Below are 23,390 nucleotides of genomic sequence, written 5' to 3' on the forward strand. Positions count from 1 at the left end.
TTCCCATCTGGGGTAAGATGCTCTGGGGTGCTTGTCTACGTGGGCGCTAGATTCAGGAGACCTGCAGTGTGACTTTTGAGGGCACAACTGCATCTTAGTTCTTTGGGGCTGATGTGACTCTCAGCTGTGTGAACAAGGGAGCAGAGTATTTTGTTCTGGACACATTAGTTTAAATCTGGGCAGCAAGTCGGGGGTGCTCTGAAAACCATGTTGAGAATAGAAGAGAAAGCTAAAAGGAGTGGTTATTAGGAGGAAAGATAGATCTGGTAGACATGTCGAAACCAAGGCCAATGCAAGTGGAAGCAAGGACTTCAGAGCACTCTCCCCACTGGAGCAGAAACTGGACGGTCCCCTTACACCTTTGCTCCCAAAATGTTTTTTGTTTGTTTGTTTTGTTTTTTGTTTTGTTTTTTGCGGTACGCGGGCCTCTCACTGTTGCGGCCTCTCCCGTTGCGGAGCACAGGCTCCGGACGCACAGGCTCAGCGGCCATGGCTCACCGGCCCAGCCGCTCCGCGGCATGTGGGATCTTCCCGGACCGGGGCACGAACCCGTGTCCCCTGCATCGGCAGGCGGACTCCCAACCACTGCGCCACCAGGGAAGCCCCCAAAATGTTTTTATATGTTACACACACGTATGTGTTCACATGCACACGCCTGGCCCAGCACACAGGCACCAGCCACGTGCACGTAGGCTTTTAGCCTGACTGACCTCTAGGCTTAAGGTCCTCACAGGCCTGAGGGAGACTTGTGAACCCAGCAGAGGCGTCTGGTGTTGGTACCATCCTCCAGCAGCTGCTCCCAGAGGCTTGGGGCACAGGTCGAAACCCAGAGAGTTAAAAGGTACAAGGTCATTGGCGTTTTATTTTAACACAGCAACACTTGTATTGCTTTTGAGGGTTTCGCTAGAGCAGACCTCATCCTATTGCACAGCTGTTTCATTTGGCAGTTTAGAAAGTTGCAGTTAAAGCTTTCTTCAAAGCAAAGACAAATGAAATGCCCAGTGTGATTGAAGGTAAAGGAGTGCAGGCTTCAGAGGGACAGGGTCCATTGCTTTTCCTCCCCGTGTGTACCATCTTTGATCAGCAGCTGTGTTTGGATAGTACTTCCGGACCCCAATTTCCAGAGATCCTTTGGAAATCCTGATCCACGGGGCCCCGTCTATCAGGGAAGTCAGAGCCCAGCCCTTCAGAAACCTGAACAAGATGGATACCCACTGGTCATGAGGATAGTTGCAGAGAGCTGGAAGCTGAAACAGAGCTAGCTGGGGCGATCCTGTTTGTCTTAAAGCAAGGGGAATGGAGTTCCTAAGGCTCGACAGGGGCCCATAGTCGTTCCCCCTGTTCTGCAAGCTTAGTAAACCCAGGAGACGGGCACCCACTGCGGAGAACTGCATGCCCGGTCAAAGGCTTCTTGCAATTTCTTAAGGGTTTCATCGACGCTGTTATTGACCAGTGAGAGGTCAAAGTAGTGAGCATACTGGCCACGGATGGCCTCGGAGTCCTTCTGCAGCTGCTGCAGGGCTTCCGTCTGTGGAGGAGACAGAGAAAGGGAGGGAGGGAGGGGGAGAGAGGGCGCCATGGATGGAGCAGGGATCCACCCGTCTGCACCCCAGCACCACCGACTCCAGTAAAACATACAAGTACAGTGAGATTGTGTTTCCCCTCTAGCAGATTTCACCGAAGATGAAACTGCATAACATGCTCCTGGCATAGGGACGACCTCTCTCAACGTTCCCAACACAATCCTGCCTGGAATCTCTCCTACAGATGTATTTGCACGTGTCAAACGCCGTACACACAGGGCCATCGACCGTCGTATTATTTATAATAAGTTTTAAACCTAAATAGCCATCAAGAAGGCAATGAGGAGACTAAATGAGTGTCTGCTACATCCACACGATGCGAGACCACAGCTACTGAGAAAGCGCAAAGCAAGGCGCCTGCAGGGTGGGTTTGGGGCGGCTGGGCTCTGGGGAGCGGGGAGGCCTTTCAACACGGTCCTGGCCTCCTTCCCGCCCCTCCCCGCACAGCACGCACCACGTGGGCCCAGGGCCGCCTCTGTTCTTCACAGTCCCTGCCCTGCCCCCAGATGCCCCTCTTAAGCCCATGTCGCACCAGTGTCAGGATCTGCTCTTCTGCAACAGTGGCCTGGCTAGTGCATTAACAACTGTGTGCTGAACAGACGGGACAGGCACACGTGCTCTGGCCCCTGGCCGGGCGGGAAGGGGACAGCAGCAGGCAGGGTTAGGTTTAGGGTCGGGAAGCTGAGCTCTGCCGGCGCTCTGGCCAACGATCCGGACCGATGCCCGGTCCTCACGGGCCTGGAGAGCGGCCCCCACCACCACCCAGCACAGACCCTTCATCCCACCTGAGTGCCCTGGTCAGTGGGTGCGATGAACACAATGAAGGGTGAAAGTTCTGCTGTCCGAACAATCTTCAGGGTCTGGAAGAAGGGAGTGGAGGAAGAAGAGAGGGGAAGAACAGGAGTTAGCTGTCGTGACGGACCTTTGCGATCGGCATCTTCGGGCCTCGCCAACCCCCGCGCCGTCTCCAGCATTTCTGGTCCTGCTGTTCTTCCTCCAGGTGATCCCAGGGAAAGCTCGTGGCACAGATCTGCACTCGCGGGAGGGTCCCACGAGCTGTGCCCTTCAGCACCCTTTTCCCATCCGCTCCTGCCTTCCATGCCTACCCACCTGGGGCTCAATGTCAAGGATGGCGATCTTGTCCTGCTCGTGGATCTGGTGCACTGTTTCAAATTTGGTGCCAAACATGTTGCCCTGGTAGCTGCCAAACTCCAAGAACTCGTTGGCAGCGATGCTCCGCGTCATCTCCGCTGTGGAGACGAAGTGGTACTCCTTCCCGTCTTCTTCACTCTTCTTGGCCGGCCGTGTCGTATCTGTGCACGAGAACCCAAATCCCTGAGCAACTCAGGGCCTCCTGGGCTCCCGAGGGCTCGGACGCTGGCGTCGCCACCGCCACCCCAGCTGCGTTTAGCGCACGGAGTTTCCCGGAGGGGTGTCTCACACAGGACCCCGAGGGGCTGACTTTGGGAAACGAAGAGGACCAGGAAGTCCCCCATCCGCCCAGAACACATTTAACTGTCAAGAGCCAGAGTACCATCCTCCTCCCTTTATGAAGAAGCATCTCTCAAACACCAACCCCAGGGACACGGAAGCTCAGAAATGAAGAAATGACAGCTGAAAATATTTTAGAAACAGATCTCCGGGCTACAGTCAGGATTTCTGGGAAGTACACTGAAAGTCTCCTTTTCGTTGTTTGGAAAGAAGAGTACTCTGGTTTGCTTTAAACTCACACTGCTAAATGCTGGAATGTCCTTAAGTCGCAACGTTTGCGATTACTCGTGTAAGTGACCCTCTGAGTAAACCGTGCTACGCATGCTGTAGCTTGAGGCGCGACCCCTGGTCGCCTGCGTCATCCTCTGGTCTGTCTCAACGGGCACCTTCTCCTCAATCCACAACTGCCGCGCGTCTTTCTTTCCATCTTATAAAACGATGACTCTTCTTTGACCTGAGTTATCCTCACCTCTTACCCTTTCTAACTCACTTCTCATTCTAACTTACTGAATGATGGAACTGTCGTGGTTATTTCTACCTCCAAGGCCTTCTGCTTTCTGACCCCAGTGTGTCACTCTGTCCTCAAAGGCAAAATGGAGAAGGAATAAAAAAAATACAAATAACAGGTTTAGAATCCAGTTTTCTACACAGATTCGCTCCTGGGAATGCAACTAATCTAAGCGTCCGCCTGACTGCTGGCCTGACCCTTCTACAGCAGCTGCTGGGGTTACGGGGGCCTTACTGAGCGCTACTTTGAGAAAACATTTCATGAAAATTGGTGGCTGTCCTGTAATTTCCTTAGCCACTCAATGGACCGGAAGAGAGCTCTCAGAGTGATTTAGGCATATGAGAAAGTGTTTATAATATAAATTAAAATGAAAGAAAGTAACATAAGTTTTTAATAACATATTATTTGTTTAATCTTTTAAAGCAGTATAAAAATGTTGACCACTGCTTCTCTTATGTAGACAAACAGCACAGCTACTTTTTTAGTGGGAGCAACTATGGGCACAAATTTGTATCTTTCCAAATTGGCTTTTCTTTTTATAATCAAACATTTTTTTAAAAAAAATCACAAAGGAGGGACTTCCCTGGCGGTCCGGTAGTTAGGACTCAGCGCTCTCACTGCTGGGGCCTGGGTGTCATCCCTGGTCAGGGAACTAAGACCTTGCAAGCGGTGCGGTGCAGCTGAAGAAAAACAAATCACAAAGGAAAAGACAGATGACCCTGGCAACGTGTCCTTGAGGCCCCCGAGCTACTCACACGGGGCGGGGTACGCGAACTTGTCCGGGCTCTGGCTGAGCAGGGCGCTCTTGATGTGGCTGCGGCCCACGCCGCTGGCTCCTGCACAGACAGAGGAGATAAAGGCTTCCATTTCTCGCCCCAGGCACAAAGGTGGGGCTAGGAAGAGGAATGGGATAGGGGTTTTCATCTCTCAGACCCTCGAGATGAGCTACAGGTCAAAGCGAGTTGCGTGGCTTCTGGGCTGGTGTCAGGAGGACCGGGGGCTCCAGGCGCTGGGGTCCCAGTTAGGATTCCGAAGACAACTGGCATTTCCGCAGAGGAGCCAGCTACCACATGGCATTTTCTGTTTATTTCTGAAGTATATTTGCCTTACTGGACTCTGAATGGAACTGACTTTTACTGGAAATTTAAACAGAACCCTCATACAGGTCCTCTAACCAACTCATGTTTTCACTCTAAAGATGGGGAGGACCCGTAAGCATAGGCCTGGAGCACCCCTACTGCCGCCAGACGGACAGACAGCCCGAAAGAGTTAGTTGCTGAAAACCATGTGAGGTTTACCCTATGTTGTAACGTGAACCCGGTAAGGACTCAGAAAACTCCTTATATCTGCTCCACGTGGAGGACCCAAGACACCTGCCTTCCCGTTTCCTTTTCTTCCTCACTGCCCTTGTTTTTTTGTTTGTTTGTTTGTTTTGTTTTTTTGAGAGAGGGAGTGAGGGAGGTTACGTACTGCAGGCAGGGAAATAAGAACAGAAATGCAGAGATGTACTCTAAGTGGCAAAGCAATGAGAAGATACCGATGAGCACGAGGGTCTTCCTCTTGAACGCAGGGAGCCGAACAACTTCCTCGTAAGAAACAACATCCAACTGATCAAAAACTAGAGACAAAGAAAAGCAAGCCGTGTTCATGCCAGAGCTGGGCACACAGCGAAGGCTGCGACCGGCTATACCGGCTCGGACAGCATCAGGGACAACCTGGATCGTGGATGCCCTTCCTTGGGGTCTATTTTTTGGTTTTCCCAACCCCCGCACCATATAGACTCAGCACGGCTGTTGGTCAGTCCTCTGGACTCGGATTTTCTCTAATCTTTTGGCCCCCAACCTCTCCACTTCTTCTCCACAGTTCGCTACCCGACGCGCCTGTCATCTCCCCTTATCTCCAGCTCGCGCTGCTGTCCCTTCCTCTCTGCCACCAGCGCGATGCTCCGGCCACATCTGCCTCACTGGAGGCCCCTGACATAGCTTTTAGGCCCTGTGCTTTGCTCCTGTCTTTCTCTAGAATGCTCCCGGCAGGAAGGAGGCATTCAATAAATAGTGGCGCAATCGCAGATTATTCTTCACTTGCTATCTACAATCCACTCAAACGCATTTATAATGTTCATATATTTCCAAACATGGCAGCTAAGGGACAAAGTGGGAATTAGTTCTAAGGAAAACAGGCCACTGTCTGGGGCTGCTCAGACCCTGCAGTTGGCCACACTGATGGCACTGATGTACTGAGAAGGGTCTGGAAGACTGTTGGGTTGGCTCCCTGGGGGTGAGAACGATGTGCCGGGCAGCGGGGAGGCTGGGGAGCGTACTTGCGCTGTGCTTGGCCAGGTACTTGTCTTTGTACTTTTTCTTCTTCCCGAAGGGACTGCAGCTCGGAGCCTCACTCGGAGCAGACTGAGCCCCGCTCGCCACGCGCCTGGAGGGAAGAGATGACCGAGGACACTGGTGGCTTCTTGGTGTAAAAGCCCGGGGTCATTCGCCTGTGCCGTCCCTTCTACACAGAACCCCCAGACCCATGTGCCTCCTGCCCTTTGTGTCATCCCAGACCCCGTCCTCCTCCGGCAGAGAAAGAGGGGGCTGCAGTCCCAACGCGGGCTTAGGGACCTAAAGCTTAGGGAAGACATTTGTGGCAACACAGATCCACGGATGAAGGGAGAGCCAGTCGTCCTCCTTCACCCATAAGGGCCAGTCAGGCTCATCAAGGCATCATTGGCCCCCCCACCCCGCCCATTCTTCCAGGAAAAGCGGAAGGTTGGCCCGGTTGAGAAACAGAAACTATACACAGGATGAGATTTCCGTAGCTGAGCAGCGTGGCGGCCATGGGTCCCCGCCATTGGCAGCTCACCACTCCTGCAGCTCGGGGGAGGGGATCAGGCCCGCCGACCCCTGGGAGGATCCTTCCACCCGTCCCTGCCACCAGTTGCTGTCATCCTTGTTGATGATCTGGATGACGTCCCCGGTGACGAACTTCAGCCCCGCCTCCTTGCAAGGGATCAGGTTGTCCTTTTTGGGATCATAGTCAAACTGTGCTCTCATGAACATCTGAAAAAGAAGGCTACTATCTGAAATGCACTTGTTTCCTTGTGAACGCGCCCGAAGTCCTGACCCCACGATCTACTTCTACACGGAAGCTTGTCAGTTACAATACACGGATACACGTGCTCGCCATAGCATTATCTATTAGAGCGAAATATTAGAAACAATCTGATTTTCCAAGAATGGGGAATTAATTAAATACGGCCATCTACAGAATATATTACCATGCAACTATAAAGATCAATTTGTAGAAGAGTATTTAATGTCCTGGGAAAATGCTGCTGATATAACATTAAATGAGAATATCATTAAATAAAAACAATACCTAGTACGCTTGAAATTTTAAAGGAGTATTTCTTTCTACATAGAAACAAAAAAGACCGGAAGAAGCTATATCAGAATTTAATACCAGTTACCTCTGCTAGGAAGATTAGGGGTAAAAATCCAACCCAAAGAAATAAAGAAATAATAAAGAGCAGAAACCAGTGAAACACAAACTAGAGTTGAAAGGATCAAGAAAGGCAACATTGGTTCTCTGAAGACTCATGAAATTAAGGCTGATTAACAAACTAGAGAAGACACCATTTCCCAGCAGAGAGCACAACGTAACACCACTATCACAACGGCCAAGATGAAGGAAAAAAGCCCAGATAATTCTAAGTGCTACAGTGACCACGTGGAAGAGCTGGGACTTGCAGCCGTGAATGGAAAACCCTGGAAAGTAGTTCGGCAACATTGTGAAAGAGGCACGCAGCCTAAAGCTCGTCAGAAATGCACCAAAACTCAGGTACAGAGAGGTTCATGGCAGCACTAAGTTTTGTAAGAACTAAAAAGCTGGAATCACAGAAGGCCCTCCAGAGCACAGTCACACAACAAATGAAGAAGAAGGAATCGCCTGTTGCTGCAGCACAGCCTTCACACCGAGTGACCAAAATGAGACACTAAAGGATTCATACTGCATGAGGCAATTTACACAAATTTCAAAAAGGGGCAAAACTCGTCTCTGGAGTTAGAAGTCAGGGCTGGCGGGACTGGAAATGGGCACGGGGACGCTACGGTGCTGGTCACGTGGGTGTGTTCAGTTTGTGAAAATTCATCTACTTTTACACTTACGATTTGTGTCCTTTATTGTATATGTGCCCATATATACCAAACCTTCAATTTAAAACAAGTTTTTTAAAAAAGAAAATTATACCATCATACGATAAGTGACCCGTGACAGAAACTTCAGAGTTATTTTTTTAAAACTTCCTTCTTCCACATTTATCTGTCAGGGCCCCGCAGCCTGCCAGTTTGTAACACATGTTAGTTTGGTTCAGAGAGTACCAGGCAGCTATGCTTGCTGAGATATTTACAATCACATCACTTCGATCAAATTCGAAGAATACACACTGGGCCTGAATCCTGCCATCATCACAACAGAGAAGATGGTGCCACCTACCTGCAGTGCAGGAAGCCGATTTTGCTGGTTGGGAATTACTTTCAATGAGATCATTCCTTTGGTTTCTTTCTATTAAAAAAGAAAGGTGAAATAAAATCGTCATGTAAACGAGCCGGGGTGACTGGGGGTTTCATTAAGTCATTTTTCCCCTCCCAAAGTCCTGGGCATTTCTTTCCCAATAGCCATCTTTACTGTACACTTTGAAATCTTGTAGCACAATGCTTCCTCCAAGACAGAAGTGTCATGTGCCCCATAACCAGCATAACAAAGAACAACGAACAAAGGCTAATAGTTTTCCCTCCTCCGCGCAGTCGACCCCCAACAGGTCCCCAGAAGTACTTAAAATGAGCCCTGGCACACGAACAGCCACACATTTCTCCACACCAATAAAGGGCCAGTCATGTGCCTAAATACTTACACACAAATTCAGACATGTGTATTTTTGCTAGTTGTTTTTAACAAAAATGGGATTATACTATATGCATTACTCTATGACTTGCTTCCAGGTTGATACATGAAGACCTCACTCACTCTGTCTCATGGCTCTGCCGCATCCCTTGCTCAGCCACCATCCCCATTACTGGGCGTGTCCACTGTTGCCAGTTTTTTTTTTATTACAATCTGCCACAGTAGACACCCTTTAACGCGTGTCCTTATATATTTGCATTTGATTTATACAGAATAGAACCCCATGATGGAAATGCAGAGTCAAAGGATAAAAACAATTTTATAGCTATCCTCAAATTACTTTTCTAAAAAACTATAAAAATTCCACTCTCACCAGGAGCATATGAGAGTCCCTTTCCCCTGAAATTCTTGCCAGAATTACATGTTAACGTTCGTTTTAAATTTCTGCCAATCTGATGGGTGGAAATTATTTCATGGTTGCTTTATTTTGTAATTTTATTACCATAACCAAAATTGAGCACTTTTCAAGAGCTCATTGGCCACATGCTTTTTCTTCTTATATATTTTGCCCAGTTGTCTAGTTGGTTGTTTGTCTTCTGAAAGCCCAGAGTCCTAACCACTGGACAGCCAGGGAACTCCCTAGTTTTTTGTCTTTTTATACAAAGTTTAGAAGCACTTTAAATATTAGAGTTGTTAACTGTCTACCTATTATATGCACAACAAGTATTTCTCCAAGTGTATTGTTCATGGTAACTTTTGCCAGGACACAAATTACCTTTTACATAGTTGGTTTTATTTACGTAAATCAAAAAGAAGCACAAATGTTGAATGTTCGCATACTTGAAATGGTTTTTATGCAAGACGAAGGGATACAGCTGTGCCATCGGCTCAGAGAAAACACGTGCATCACGTTCTATTGAGAAGCAACCATTAGGCCAAACTGCTCCTCGTGTTGGTGACCATGAAACGATCCAGCCAGTGTCCCGGTGGGAAACAGGTGGCCCACTCCAGAGGGTGGGAAGACGCTGAATGAAGGGTCTGGGGCACGTGGTCCGACACTGTTTGCAATTGGTGGATATGTCTTGTAAGAGTCGAATTTTCATCTACCTGTTCTCCCTGCAGTGTTTTCTTTTCTAGTCTTTTCTTTGTGGAAGGAACTGGGTCGTTGGTCCTATAGAGTTGCTCATAGGTGGGTTATGCCTACTTCAGAGTTATATCTTACAAACCCCTTCACCCTCCACATTCATTTACCAAGGTCCTGTCCATTCTATTTCGGTTGTTTCTTTTCTTCTGCTTGTTTTGGGTTTCATTTGTTTTCCTTCTTCTAGTTTCTGTGGGTAGAAGCTGAGGCTGTTGACTGAAACTTTCTCGTTTTATAATCCAGGCGTTTCCACCTTGGTCCGAGTTCAGTGGCATTCCACAAAATCGGATACACTGTACTTTCATTTCTATTCATTTAAAGACAGTGTCTAATTTGCCTTGCGATTTCTCCTATGGCCTGTGACTTCTTTAGAGGTGTGTTAACTTCCAAATATTTAGGGATTTCCAGGTATCTTTCTGTTTTTTATTTCTAATTTCATTTCATTGTGGGTGGACGGTGCATTTTTGTATGGTCTGAATCCTTTAAACCTGTTGAGGCTGTCGTGTGGCAGAGGGTACACAGTCTATCCTGCAGGATGTGGCAGTCCTGACAGTGTTTGCTTCAAGTATTCTGAATCCTCTGTCATCAGGTACATGAATATTTAGGACGTGAGGCATTTCAAGAAGCAGGGTAAACCCGGTCCCTGTTATTTCATCTGGGTCAGAGGTGAGGTCTATCCTTAAACAGCCATGCTTCAGAGCTCTCTAAGGTTCAGTTTCCTCAGCTCTGGTTCAAAGTAAACTTTTCCCTAAGTTGCTATTTTCTGCTTCATTCCCTGGCTGGTACCCTGGCATCTCCTTGCTGAGTGCCTGAGGGGTGCTTCCTACCAGCCGTGACCAATTACACCCGACTACCCCACGTGTTTTTTCCTGCTTTGGTTACAGGAAGGGTCTCTGCTGTGTTCAGGGGCGGACAGGGATGGTGAAGAATCTCCAGAGGCAAACACCCAGCACGATGCCCGGCACAGCTGCGTCTAAAGAGCACATTCAACATTTCACCTATTATAGCTCAGTTGTTCTCTGTAACAAATCTATGACATAAGAACAGCAATTACTACCATCTTCATTTTACAGATGACCTAGAGAAGTGAATTCACCTGCTCCAAATCACAGGGCTGGAGTAAAGGAGAGCGGGATTCAGAGCTGCCATTGCAGTCCAATGCTCTTTCTAGACAGACACTCTGGGTCTTTTGCCTTGTTTTAGAAGTTTACTAAATGAAGACAGAGAGCTGTCATTTCTTGCACAGAATAAAGATTAGCAGTGGTAAGAGGCCCTTCAATGAGGTATAAACACTTTCACAGAAAAACGAGGTACACAGACACCAATGCGGATCGATGCTTCACGAAGACAAGGGCATAGTGAATACCCACCATTGCCTTCTGCAGCTGATCTACTGAGTGATTAGTCACGTTCGTGCCGTTGATTTCTAGGATCTCATCTCCGACGTGAAGGGAGCCTACCAACAGAAGAACAAACGTTCAGACGAAAGAGGTGTCAACAGAAGTCAAAACGCCACAGAGAAGAAACCACGATCTAGAGCATGTTGTACGACAGACTGTAGAACACACAGGGTTGAAACCATTCAACCATGAGAGATGGGAATGTTCTGTTCATGGCCTTCAGGGACCTAGCAAGACAGGCACTTGACGGTTTAAGATTATGTCATCCTCCTTGGCCTCAGGACTCCAACTGCAAAATAAAAGCACTTGGTCCTGAAAGTGTCCTGGAACTAGAGTCCCCCTGACGTCAGGGGGCTATGACACAGCTGAACACACTCCAAGGAACAAGAAAGCTCAATGTTTCTCTGTTGTTTAGCTAAGACCTCCAAATGCTACCAAGTGGTAAAGTTGATCGCTGTTTAGATTCTATGTGAAGAATGGGTATCGATACCTGTGCTACCCTTGATGCCCAGAAAAGCACTTTTACTCAATGACGCATCTGCAAATTGACGGCAGCTTCACATGGCGATACAACAGTTACTTGTCGTTATTTGTTAATATCTCTTTTCTCAGTTTATTTTTTTTCTTTTCTTTTCTTTTCTTTTTGGCCGTGCCATGTGGCTTGTGGGATCTTAGGTCCCCGACCAGGGATGGAACCCGCACCCTCGGCAGTGAAAGCGCGGAGTCCTAACCACTGGACCGCCAGGGAATTCCCTATTTTCTCAGTTTAACTGGTAGCCTCAGGAGGTCGAGATGGTCTGTTTTCTTCACTGCTATGTGTTCACAGTCTAGTGCAAGGGGTTGCATATAGTAGTTGCTCAAATGTTAACTAACTGCAGAAGTATTGGCATGAATAAGTGTATGAGAATGCTCAGAGGGAGCGACAGTGGCGCCGGGCGATTCATCATTCGAAAGAGCCAGTCATTACGGCACAAGAAAATCTCTTGGCACGCACACAGATGCTCACTGTTTTGAACACTATAAGCTTCGTGCCCCTCAGCCCTGGACAGGGAGTAAAGGATGAATCCCTGAACAGAACACGCCTGCACCTTGTCTGTGAATCATGCCGCCGTGGAGGATTCTGGCCACCGTGCAGGACTGCTTCTCATTCAGCTTCAGCGTGATTCCCTGGAAGACAGACGAGGGCACAGCAAGCTTAACTGCAAGCTCTTTCTGAGTTGATCTTTAAGACAACTTAAGGCAACTTCTTGGGAGAAATATTTTCTGTCTGCACACGAGGTGTCATCAGTTGGCAGGGGCAAGAAGCCTGCCATGAGGGGCCTGGGGTGGGGAGGAAGAGGGATTACCATGGGCTCCGCGGTGACCTTCTCGAACTGGATGAGCCGCACCTTCCGAGCCTCCTGGCCCTGGGCCCGGGTGGGGCTCCCCGGGGCGGCGGGCCCGTTGGTGTACATGTCCTCCGTCACGGCGCTCAGCTGGGGTGACACAGTCTGTCGGGTCAAAACAGCAGAGAAATGTATGAAGCAAGCAGCCGTTGGGTCGTTGTTGCGCGTCCAAACCCCAAAGGCTCAGCAAACCAACGCTTATCTCCTAAGGCTGGTGGCCAGTTGCATTAGACTTGATGTGAAGCATTATTTACCCAAGTGGCTACCCCTGCCATCAGCCCGAGACGACACATCAACTGTGACCCCTTGACCCCGACCATGAAGACAGCAATGCTGGACGGATTACACTCTAGAAAGATGTCTTTAGTATAAATCTGAAGTAATTTAAGGCCCGTGGCCTTGGCAGGAGGGCACACAGAGGGATGGATTTTGTAATCCATGGTGTTGGGTCAACCCTGCACAGGCCAAGGGCACGTTGGTCCCCACAGCACTTTATATACAGAACCAGTTCCAAACGTGCAAGGTAAAACCACCAAGCTTTGAGAAGAAAGCACAATACATCTTCAAAACCTGGGAGGAGGCAGAGAACTGTAAAAAATGAAAACTAAAACTACAAACACTTTAAAGTTAAGAATATCTGTTCGTGGAGAAACTCCACTGAGACAGGCAAAGGTTTAGTAGACACAGAGAGCAATAATCAAACAGCATACAATTGATCTCATCAAAACTAAAAACTTCTCACCAAAACTCTCAGCCTGAGAGTACAAAGACTTATACCTACAACATGTAAAGAATTCTTCTCACTCAATAACAGGATGATGAGCAATGAAAAGATGGACGAAACGTCTGAACAGACTCTTCACTAAAGGCCTATGAAGAGCCAACGTCACCGTGATACCACTCCGCAGCCACTAGGGAGCCTACAGTGAAAAGGACAGATGTTGGAAACGCCCAGACATCGCCGGTGGGAACGCTAAATGGCGCAGCCCCGTGGAAAAGAGTGTGGCGATTTCTTATATCAAGTTAAGCATTCGTTGACCCTATGCCCTGGCAGCCCCACTCCTAGGTGTTCACCCACAGAAAGGCTTGCACACAGAAGTTCACAGCAGCTTTATTCACTATAGCTGAAAAGTCCACCTGCAGGAGGAGACCATTCATGCTGTTTTAGAACAAGCAAAAAAAAACTACAGTAAAAAAAATTTAAGACAGTGGTTGCCTCTCATAGGATGGGAAGGGGTAGGCTGGGTAAGGGCATGACAGACCTTCTGGAGTGGTGATGTTCCAAACTGTGACCAGGGTTGCGTTGCACAGGTGTATGCATTTGTTAAAACTCATCCAGTGCATTTCACTGTATGTAAACTTAACCACAAAATTTAAAAAAGAACCATAAATACTGAACCCTAGCTGATGATATGCATGCTGAAGCTTTTAGGGGTGCAGTGTTCTGATCTTTGCAACTTATTTTGAAGTGCAAAACAAAAAAAAAAGGTGAATGGATGGTTTTGGGATAGATCTGTGATAAAGCAAGCATGGCAAAATGTTAATGGTAGAATCTAGGAGGTATGGCTAATGGAAGTTGCTATAAAATTGTTTCATCTTTTCAGTGAGATTGAAAAATTTCAGATAAAACACTGGAAGGGAATGGCACTAAGACAGTGAAAAGGCCATGGAGCAGGGAACTGGAACCCTCGTGGGGTATCCTACTGTGGATGGACTTTGGGGTGCTTCCAGGTTTGGGCTTTTAAGAACAGTGTCGCTCTGAGACCACACGCCAACGAGAATAAGTGGCTGCTGGACAATATGAATAAATCTCCTTGAAACGCTCCTTCTCCTGATACAACAGTCAATCAAAAACCATATGCAGAAGGAAGAAGCCCGACCCTGGTTTATGTGAGGACTGAGCTGAAAATGGATTGTGGCTGCAATCCAGCCACACCTGGGGGTGCCCCTCAGAGACCGTGGGGAGGGAAGACCTTCCCAATGGGTGGAGCCGTGAGCAGGACACCTCGTCAGCCACTTGGTGGCAAAGGAGAAGCGGGAATATCCCCAGGTGGGAACAGCTAGACCTATCTGTCTACAGAATGAGGGAAGTACTGGCAAAGAGAAACTGCCTTGTGTAGCAACTAGAACTTCAAAAACCCCTCATGCCGTTGAGTCACACGGCACTGCTATTAAAGCAGAATTGTCTAACAAAGGGCGATACTTAGAAAAGTGACTTATGAGGCCTGGAGCCCAGAACCACACAGAACTTCAAGGCCGTCTACAGTAGATAAGCCATTAATACAGTTACCACTGCATCCGTGCGGGGGCATCCTGGCACACAGACACCACGTAGCCCTGAAAAGGAGGTTCAGAGGTTAATCTGGAAGACATATTAAGTGGGAAAAAAAAGAGTGAGGAAAGGTATGTTATCATCAGCATAAACAGTGAAAGATAAGAAGAGCTTCATGTTTGCTTGTAAATGCATCATTTCCCTCTGGAAAGAGACATGAACAACAGGGAGGAACTGGGTGACTAGAGAAGGAGGTGAGAAGTAAACTGTATTCGTTTCATTTCAAATTAATTTCTAAACAGGCAAATGAAAGCCTATTATTCCTAAAGCCCTACAAAGTACAATGCTTTCTATTCTGGCAAGATAGAATTTTCCTAAGTGACTGTGATTTAGGTTCAAGTTGGCAGCCTAAGTACTTGCGTGTAGCCTGGACCCTGTTTAAATGAGACCAAAGGGGGAGGGTAAATAGAAACCCACAGACAAAAAACAGGAAGTCATCAGGGATGAGAGATTTCAAAAATTTTTCCAGAAGACAGCAGAGCCTGGAACGTGCACACAGGAGGAATTGGCCGGGGCAGAACGGGCTGGGGCTCGGGCTTCTGAGAAAACGTCTCCTGAAAAGCTGCCCACCCAACCTACAGCTCCACTTTCAAGGCAGGAAGAAGGAAGAAGGGCCAGGCCAGTGGCATCTGTCCCAGAACTTCCCCAGTGGATATCTGCTCATGGCTCATCAGCCAGAACTGCAGAACACAGCGTGGCCATCCCAGGCTGCAAAAGGGGCTGAGAAAATAAGAACTGAGTTGGGCATCTTGCCGCCCCGAACAAGATCAGGGAAAAGCTGGGTCAGCAAGAAGTGGACTAAAGCTGTTGGGTCAGCAACCGGTCAGAATAATACAAAAGCCTTCACTAACTTTCCCTTTTTACAATCTACCTACAGCAAGTCACGAAACGACATTAAGGTCCACACACACATGACAGAGAACAGATGAAGGGGAGGGCTACCGATCCTGTGACTACAGTGAGAGGGAAAGTTGACGAAGGAATGAATGTAGAATTTAAGGTTCTGCTTTATTTTGTTTCGTTTAGTAACAATCAGAAGACCCGTCCCTGTGGAACCTGCCCCCCTGCAGATGGGCACACGCTCTCCAGCTCACTCTCCACGGCACCCTGGGAGGAAAGCTAAGCGTGAGCTGTGGATCCTCCTGCATCTGGGATGTTATTTTTTACCCACAAGTGGCTTCACTCACCCGATCCCTGCAGGTTACATGAAAAAAGTACCTCTGGACGACGTGTAATGTACGTGATGTAAAGGCACAGGCCCTTGAACAGCTGAGACAATTTTGAAAAGGAAGACAGTAGAAGGAATCAGTCTACCTGGTTTCAAGATTTATATGGTTACAAATAATCAAGACGGTGTGGTCTGGTAGAGGGGCAGACATAAAGATCAATGGAACAGGAGAGAGAGCCCAGAAATAGACCCACACAGATACGTCCAGTTGATTTTGACAAGGTGCAAAGGCGATTCAACGGAGGAAGGGTAGTCTTTTCAACAAATGATGCTGCAGCAATTGGACACCCATAGGCAAAAAAAGAAACACTGAACTAGACCTTTAAAATGGATCATGGACTTAAATGTAAAACGTAAAACTACAAAACTTTTTAGAAAAAACATAGTCATCAGGGTTTAGGGCTAGACAAGAGTTCTTAGACTTGGCACCAACAGCGGGATCCATAAAAGGAAAAACTGATAAATTGGACCCTTAAAAATGGAAAACTTTACCCCTGTGACAGCCTATGTGAAGATGATGAAAAGACAAGATGTGGACTGAGAGAAAACATTCCCAAAGCCCACATCCAATGGAAAACTCTAACATCTAGAGTACATAAAGAATGCTCCATACGCAACAATAAAAACAATCTAATTAGAAAACGGGCAAAAGACATGAACAGATATTTCACTAAAGAGGATATGTAAAAGGAAGGATGGCAGATGAGGACATGAGAAGACGTTCAATGTCATTAGCTATCAGGGAGAAATGCAGATTAAAACCATAATGAAATATACCACTACACACCTATCAGAACAGCTAAGATAAAAATTGGCGACAAGACTAAATGCTGGTGAGGGTGCAAAGAAACTGAACCTCTCATCCATGGCTGGTGGGAATGTAAAATGTTACAGCCATTCGGGAAGAGAGTTGGGAACTTTCCTAAAAAACTAAATGACTACTTTACAACCCAGCAATGGCACAAGACAAAAGTCTGTGCAAAATGGGTACATGAAGGCTCATAACAGCTTTATTTGTAGTAACCCCAACCTGGAGACAAGGAGAACAGCCTATAATAGGTGAGCAGTTCAACAGACTGTGGTCTAGCCATACCTCGGGACGCTTCCCAGCAATAAAAAATTGCATACAATATGATTCCAGTTATATAACATTCTAGAGATGGCAAAATTATAGAGGAGGAGAACAGATTAGTGGTTGCCAAGGGGACACGGGGAGATGTGACTATAAAGGGGTGGCACCAGGGAGGTCTCTGTGCTGATGGAACAGTTCCATATCTTGATTGTGGTGATGGTTACATATATTCAGACATGTGACAAAAGGGCACAGAACTACACTCACACGTCATACCAATGTCAAGTCCATGGTTTTGATGGGGTACTATTTTTGAGCTTGTAGTAGACAGAGGAGAAGTTATTGCATAAAAGAACTAGCAAAATGGCTGGCAAGTCGCACTTGTCTGCAACCGAAGAGCTATAACTAAGAGCACAGTACCAAAGAACGGACAGAGGCAACAACCAATCCTTGAGACATCTGCAGGGTACAGGATCAGTTTCCAGACTCTGGGATGGGTAAGTAAGAGGCCACAACACACAGTGACCAAAGAGTTCCTCAAAGCATTGCCCATGGCGACCTGGAACCATGTGGTTAAAACTCTTCAAAGCTAGGTAGCTATTGCCACAGACCCATTTAAAGAGAATGAGATCAAATAGCTCTCTAAGTAGACTCAAGAAAACCAGAGGAAAAGCAGCGTCAAGCTGGAAGGAAGAATTCTTTCTCTCAAATTAAGCATCTGTACTAGTTGTATATTTTTACCATGCACATGTGTTAAGAGATTGAATGTACAGAATGAGGAATTCAAGGATTGCTGACTGAATGACTGCTGTGAATACACAAAGAGCTCAAGTCTCAAATCTCTGGCCTCAAAGCATGAAATAAAACTTAGGACTTTCCTTGATCCTGACTTACAAATCTTTTTTCACTAGTAGTTGTGGGGCTGAGAAAGCTGAAAACCAAACTCAGAAATTAATCCTATGGATCTATCAGCATCTACCATTTATCTGTGTCAGTAACCAAAGCAGGTACTGGTGGCCATAAAACCTGACAACATAGATCAGATTATTTTATCATGTGCCGTAAAGTACCATCAATAAACCACTTATGATGATTCACCTGTGTTTCGAGACGTGCTGGGCCCGTCTACAGTGACAGGTTCGAAAGTCTCAGTCCACGGAAGACAAAATGACCTTTGCAAGGGGCCGACGCCTACGTGATTGTGTGCCTGGAACAGGCAGATAAAGCGGCACCCTCCGCTCATCGCCTTCTCATTCGGCTCCATGACACAGATTGCTTTTAACACATCAGCCTTTAAATTAAGGACTCAGCACCCAGGAAAGTTCAAGACTTGCTATCTCAAAGGCTGGTCTTTTAAATGTGCTTATTCATCAAGACGTCCCCCTTCGAGATGACTCAGAGCCACTATCATGCTCACCCAGAAGCTGCAAATGATGAGTAAGATAAACGGAACCCTCCGACGTGGCGACCAAAGAACCAACTAGCAACAGTGAGGCTTCCCTGACTGCTCAGCAAGAGGGGGCCAGCCTCTCCTCAACAGCACCTGACATGCAGGAAACTCCCTCAACCAGCCCCCTGCACCCCTCACCACAGACAATCCCAGGAGCAGGGCTAGACAGACAGACAGATGCGCACGGAGCCAAGGTGCTTCCTTGACCCCAGCCGTGGGTCTGAGACCACACCAAAGGCAGGACACGTCCACAGAGTTCAGCTGGCCCAGACCCAGCTTTGAAGAATGGGAAGGTTACCCGCCTGCCGCTCAGGGTAACTAACTTGTCCAGGTTGACAACTTAGACTGCAGTCTGTCCCCTGTCCCATCTGTCCATCCGTCCACTGGCCACGTGCCGGGCACCTGTCCTGCCCCTGAACTGCTCTAACTTTTCTTGTTTCCATAGCTGGTAATACATTCATTCCAACGTGCTACAAATATTTCGTTTGTTTACTTTGTCGCCCCAAAGCTGAGCCGTCTTTCAATCCTTACCAGCCCACGACCACCAAGTGATGCTGAACAACGTGGTCAAAGGTACTAGATGGCATTTCGCAGAGTTCACTTCACAACTTTGAGACCAGCCTTCTTCCCCGCCGCCCCAGCAGGATGGGGGCAGCTCTGCAGCCTCTCGGCCTTTAATCACACACACTGCTGGGGTGGCAACGCCTGTGCGCTGAAACCCCCTTCGGAGGAAACATCTGCAGCGGGTTCAAAGGGCAGAGGCAGTGGCTCAAAGGAAGTTGGGATTAAAAAAGAGATGAAAAACAAACTTGGCAGCGGGTGGCTTTCCCACCCAAACAGTCGGATTAAGAGCCGGTGACAGCGAATGGAGGAAAGAACAAACATTTGTTCAGCCTACTGTTAGGCTCCTTGCCAACTGTTTCCATGTGGAGACTTAGAAGAAGGCCCAGGCCAAGAAGGCAAGTGATCGCCGCAGACGGCAGGCAAGGTCAGGCTCCACTTTGGGAAAGAAAACAAGAAAGACTATGAGAAAACCAAGAGGGCTCAAGGTACCAGAAACAGCTGAGCACTGTTTCACCACAAATGACAAGAGCTGGGGAAGAGTTGGGGAAAGAGGAGCGCCTCCGAGCCAGAATTTTCCGGCAAGTGACTTTTGAGCAAAAACCTATACAGACGACCCTTGAGCGATGACGGGTTTGAGCTGCACGGGTCCACCGACACGCGGATTTTTCCCATAGTAAACACTGCAGTGCTACGCAATCCGTGCCTGGTGGCCTCCGCGGACGGGAGTTGTGGTCACAGAGGAGCCGTTCCAGCGGCAACTGCGTATGTACTTTGCTCATGTGTATTTCTCTATGGGAAGGAAAAATGGAAAAGTGAAGACTCAGAAAAGAGAATGTCATGTTACAAAAGTTGTATTCTGGTTCCCTAATTCAGAGCATTTCTTCCCATTTCCCACCCCTGGGGTCACTTCCCCTCCTTTTTTAGCAACAGTGAAAGATTTGAGCAACTCACTGCTTAGGGGAAAAAAATCTCTGCAGTCAATGAAATGTCAACTGATTTCATCTCCCTTTGCCCCAGGGGACATTTGGTAGCAGTGTCTCAAGACCCCCCGTCAACCCTGAATGTCCCCTGCCTGGAGCGCTATTCGCCAGTGACGTCCTGGCCCCTGCACAGCAGGTGATGCTGCGTCTCCCCGCCCAGGAGCCCACAGACAGCTCTTCTGAGTGGAAACTCACCTGCAGCCTGACATTTCTTAGGTCATTTCCCATGTGGGACAGGCCCAAGTGAACTTTCAGGGACTTTCAACGTATTGCTTCAGTTCACGGGAGAAGGGCTACTTCAAACAGGACTGAAGAGAAAAGTAGGAATTTTGCAACCAATCTTATGTGTACTAAGGGATTGCAAAAAAGAACAAGGTCAGAGAGGGCTCATAAAACGTTTCTCCAAGGAAGGAAACATGTACTTAAATATGGGAGACAGGCTACACTTCAAACCTACTGCAAAATTATATTTTGACAATACTTTTTTTTTTTTTTTTTGCGGTACGCGGGCCTCTCACTGTTGTGGCCTCTCCCGTTGCGGAGCACAGGCTCCGGACGCGCAGGCCCAGCGGCCACGGCTCACGGGCCCAGCCGCTCCGCGGCATGTGGGATCTTCCCGGACCGGGACATGAACCCGTGTCCCCTGCATCGGCAGGCGGACTCTCAACCACTGCGCCACCAGGGAAGCCCGACAATACTTTTTCAATACCAAATGTCGACTATAATCAGAGGTGAAACGTTGGGCTTCCAGTCTTTAGAACTTTTATAGAAAGCAATCTCCCTAAATGAAGCCTTTGGCAACGTGAGTTTATGAACTCCTTTAAAGCCAACAACTTCCTTACAACTTTTCTTGGTTCCTGCTAGGACAGCAAAACGTGCTACTGCTGCTGGACAGGCGCTACGTCAGGTCAACATCACCGCAACCCTCTAAGCAGGTCCACTTTACAGAGAAGAGAAATCAAAGGCACAGGCAGAGCCCAGGGTTGGCAGCAGAGACTGCTAAGAGCCCCAGAGGGAGGGTGAACGTCAGGAAGTGAGAGTCAGCAGGTTCGCGGGGTTAGGCCACCTTTCATCGTGTGGAGATTCTTCTTCCAGTCTCCACACCTCGGCAGGTCTGGACGCTTTGCATTCAGTGCTTTACCAGGTTTTCTTATTTCATGTTCAAATCCTTTCACACACTCAAGCAAAGTGACTAAGCAATAGACTGTATCTGGTATTTTTGCAGGATCAACTCACAGCTCCACAAAAACTGCTTATTACTCAGAGGGCAGTGAAAGGGCCTCTTTTCAAAACCGCACACGACTTCTCCAGCCTCCCCACCAGGAGGAGACAGGTCTACACAGGGTCTGGGCACGGAGTTACAGGTGACACTCAGGTTTTGCTAAGTGAAAAGAGCCAGAAAGAAAAGCCTGCATATGTTTGGAGTCTATTTATAAGACAGTCTGAAAAAGGCAAAGTGGTAGTGTTTTCCAGAAGTTGCCAGGGTGGCTTCCAGGTTTCCGGGGAAATGAACCGAAAGGACCATCAGGGAACTTTCTGGAGTGACACAAATGTTCTACATTATGATTACGGTGACGGCCACATGATGGGATGCATCTGTCAGATGTCACTGAACTGCACAATCAAATCCGTGAATTAGATGTATGCTAGAGTAAACCTCAATAAAGTTTCCAAAAGAAAATTTAATAAAGAGAGGTGGTTTTATTGGGGGGGAGTGAGTTAAGGCTCAGCCAAGTGAGCTGATTGTGGGGAAGAAAAAAAAATCCCATGTCCAAACTTGTGAGGAACCAAGTCGTTTTAGAGCCTGAGCCCCTCCTAGGGTACATGCTGCTGCATAACTTCCAATTTTGTCTTGGCAGCTGAATAACCAAGGCCTTCCCCACGGGTTCATCCTGATTTGCAACGACAGACAGGTGTGAATGCGGAGACCTGAGCTGATGCCACCCAGCCCAGAGTCCACAGCTCCACAGTCTGCTTTACTTTGCGGATCTTCAGTTTCCTCATGAGTGAAAGCGGATGGCTCTGCTGAATCGCATGTCCACCTCTTAAGTCACTTATTAATTCAGCAAACATTTCTGAGGACCCACTTACCAGGCATTTAAAATGTAAAAAGTGAGTGTGAAACGGCCCTGCCCTGGAAGATCTTGTAGTCTAGGAAAAAGATTCACACTGTGAGTTCTGAGGCTGAGTTATCAAAGGCAAGATAGCTTCTGCCTGGCCCTCTGTCTCTGTCTGTGTGTCTCCGTGGACATCCTTTCTTGGAACCTGGCCACTGTGTTGTGAGAAGGCCAGGGGACATGGAAGGGCTGCTGGCCGGTGCTGCTGATGGCTGACAATGAGACAGAGCGTCGGCCTTCAGATGAGTGAGTGAGCGAGCATCCTGGTGGCCGTGCCCTTGTGGGAGAGACCCTGAGTGACCACCTTACCTTGCTGGGTCCTCGCCACACCCAGAAGAATGAGAGATAACAAGAAAATTATCAACCCTTCCCTCTGGGAATCTTTGAGGATGGAGGTGATGAGCTATTTATGGGCCATCATAGGAATCTGGGGGGCAGAGTTACCTGTGAGATGACTGCCCACAAACAGACACAGGGGTCCACCCACCTGCACCCCAGCACCAGGGGCCCTGCCTAAATGCACAGGGACGGTGAGTGAACACTTTGGGGCCAGCGTTGGCTTTTACAACCCTTTCTGCTGACACAACCACCAAGCAGTCCTACTCTCGGATCTGCTCCTTACAGTCTTTCTGTGACCCTGACTTCCGTCCACGAAGAAGTTTCCCTTGACCTTAATCAGCTCTCGGTCGAGGCCGCGGCCTCTCCCGATTCTCGCCTAGAGGCGCTTCTGGGGGCCACCAGCCACCGCGCCCGGAGTCCCGCCCGAACCCCGCCGCCCGCCGCGGCCTCCACCCCGGGGGCAGGACCCCCGAGGGCAGGGCGGCGGGCGGGAAGGGACCGCGGCCGGAGGCGCGGCCTAGAGACGAGGACCGGCCCGCATCCCGCGCCGGGCCCCGGGGGCAGCTCACCTCGGGCCGGCTGCGCTTCTGCAGCAAGTGCTCCAGGTAGAGGTCGGAGAGCGCCGTGCGCATGGCGCCCCCGCTCTCGCCCTCGCTCGCCTTCAGCGTCATCTTGCGGGACCTGGGACGCCGGGCGCCGGGACGCGGGGACGCGGGGACACGGGGCCGGACAGAGCCTGGAGCGGCAGGGCCCCGGGCCTGCGGCGCGGAGGCGGCTGAGGCGGCGAAGGCGACTGGGAAGCGGCGCGGCTGGTCAGTCACCACCCCGCAGGCTGTGCGCCGAGAGCGCGGGGGAGGAGCTCCGCCCACGCCCCACCCTCGCCACGCCCCTGCCCCCGCCTCCC

At 48.7% G+C, this 23,390-nt stretch overlaps 1 protein-coding gene across 1 annotated transcript; it reads right to left on the bottom strand.

The window, feature by feature from the left end:
- Positions 1-750: 750 nt before the first annotated feature.
- Positions 751-23,322, bottom strand: MPP1 (MAGUK p55 scaffold protein 1). The gene is made up of 12 exons (XM_079910628.1): positions 23,056-23,322; positions 12,366-12,509; positions 12,108-12,186; positions 10,990-11,075; positions 8,071-8,139; positions 6,439-6,635; positions 5,903-6,009; positions 5,120-5,200; positions 4,338-4,418; positions 2,694-2,896; positions 2,369-2,443; positions 751-1,528 (listed from the first exon to the last, which is right to left on the bottom strand). Exons 1-12 carry the CDS (start codon positions 23,155-23,157, stop codon positions 1,352-1,354), a joined length of 1,401 nt encoding a protein of 466 aa, XP_079766754.1. The 5' UTR covers positions 23,158-23,322; the 3' UTR covers positions 751-1,351.
- Between the last annotated feature and the right edge of the window lie 68 nt (positions 23,323-23,390).

This window comes from Stenella coeruleoalba (genome assembly GCF_951394435.1).
Source record: "Stenella coeruleoalba genome assembly, chromosome: X".
NCBI classification, from domain to species: Eukaryota; Metazoa; Chordata; class Mammalia; order Artiodactyla; family Delphinidae; genus Stenella; species Stenella coeruleoalba.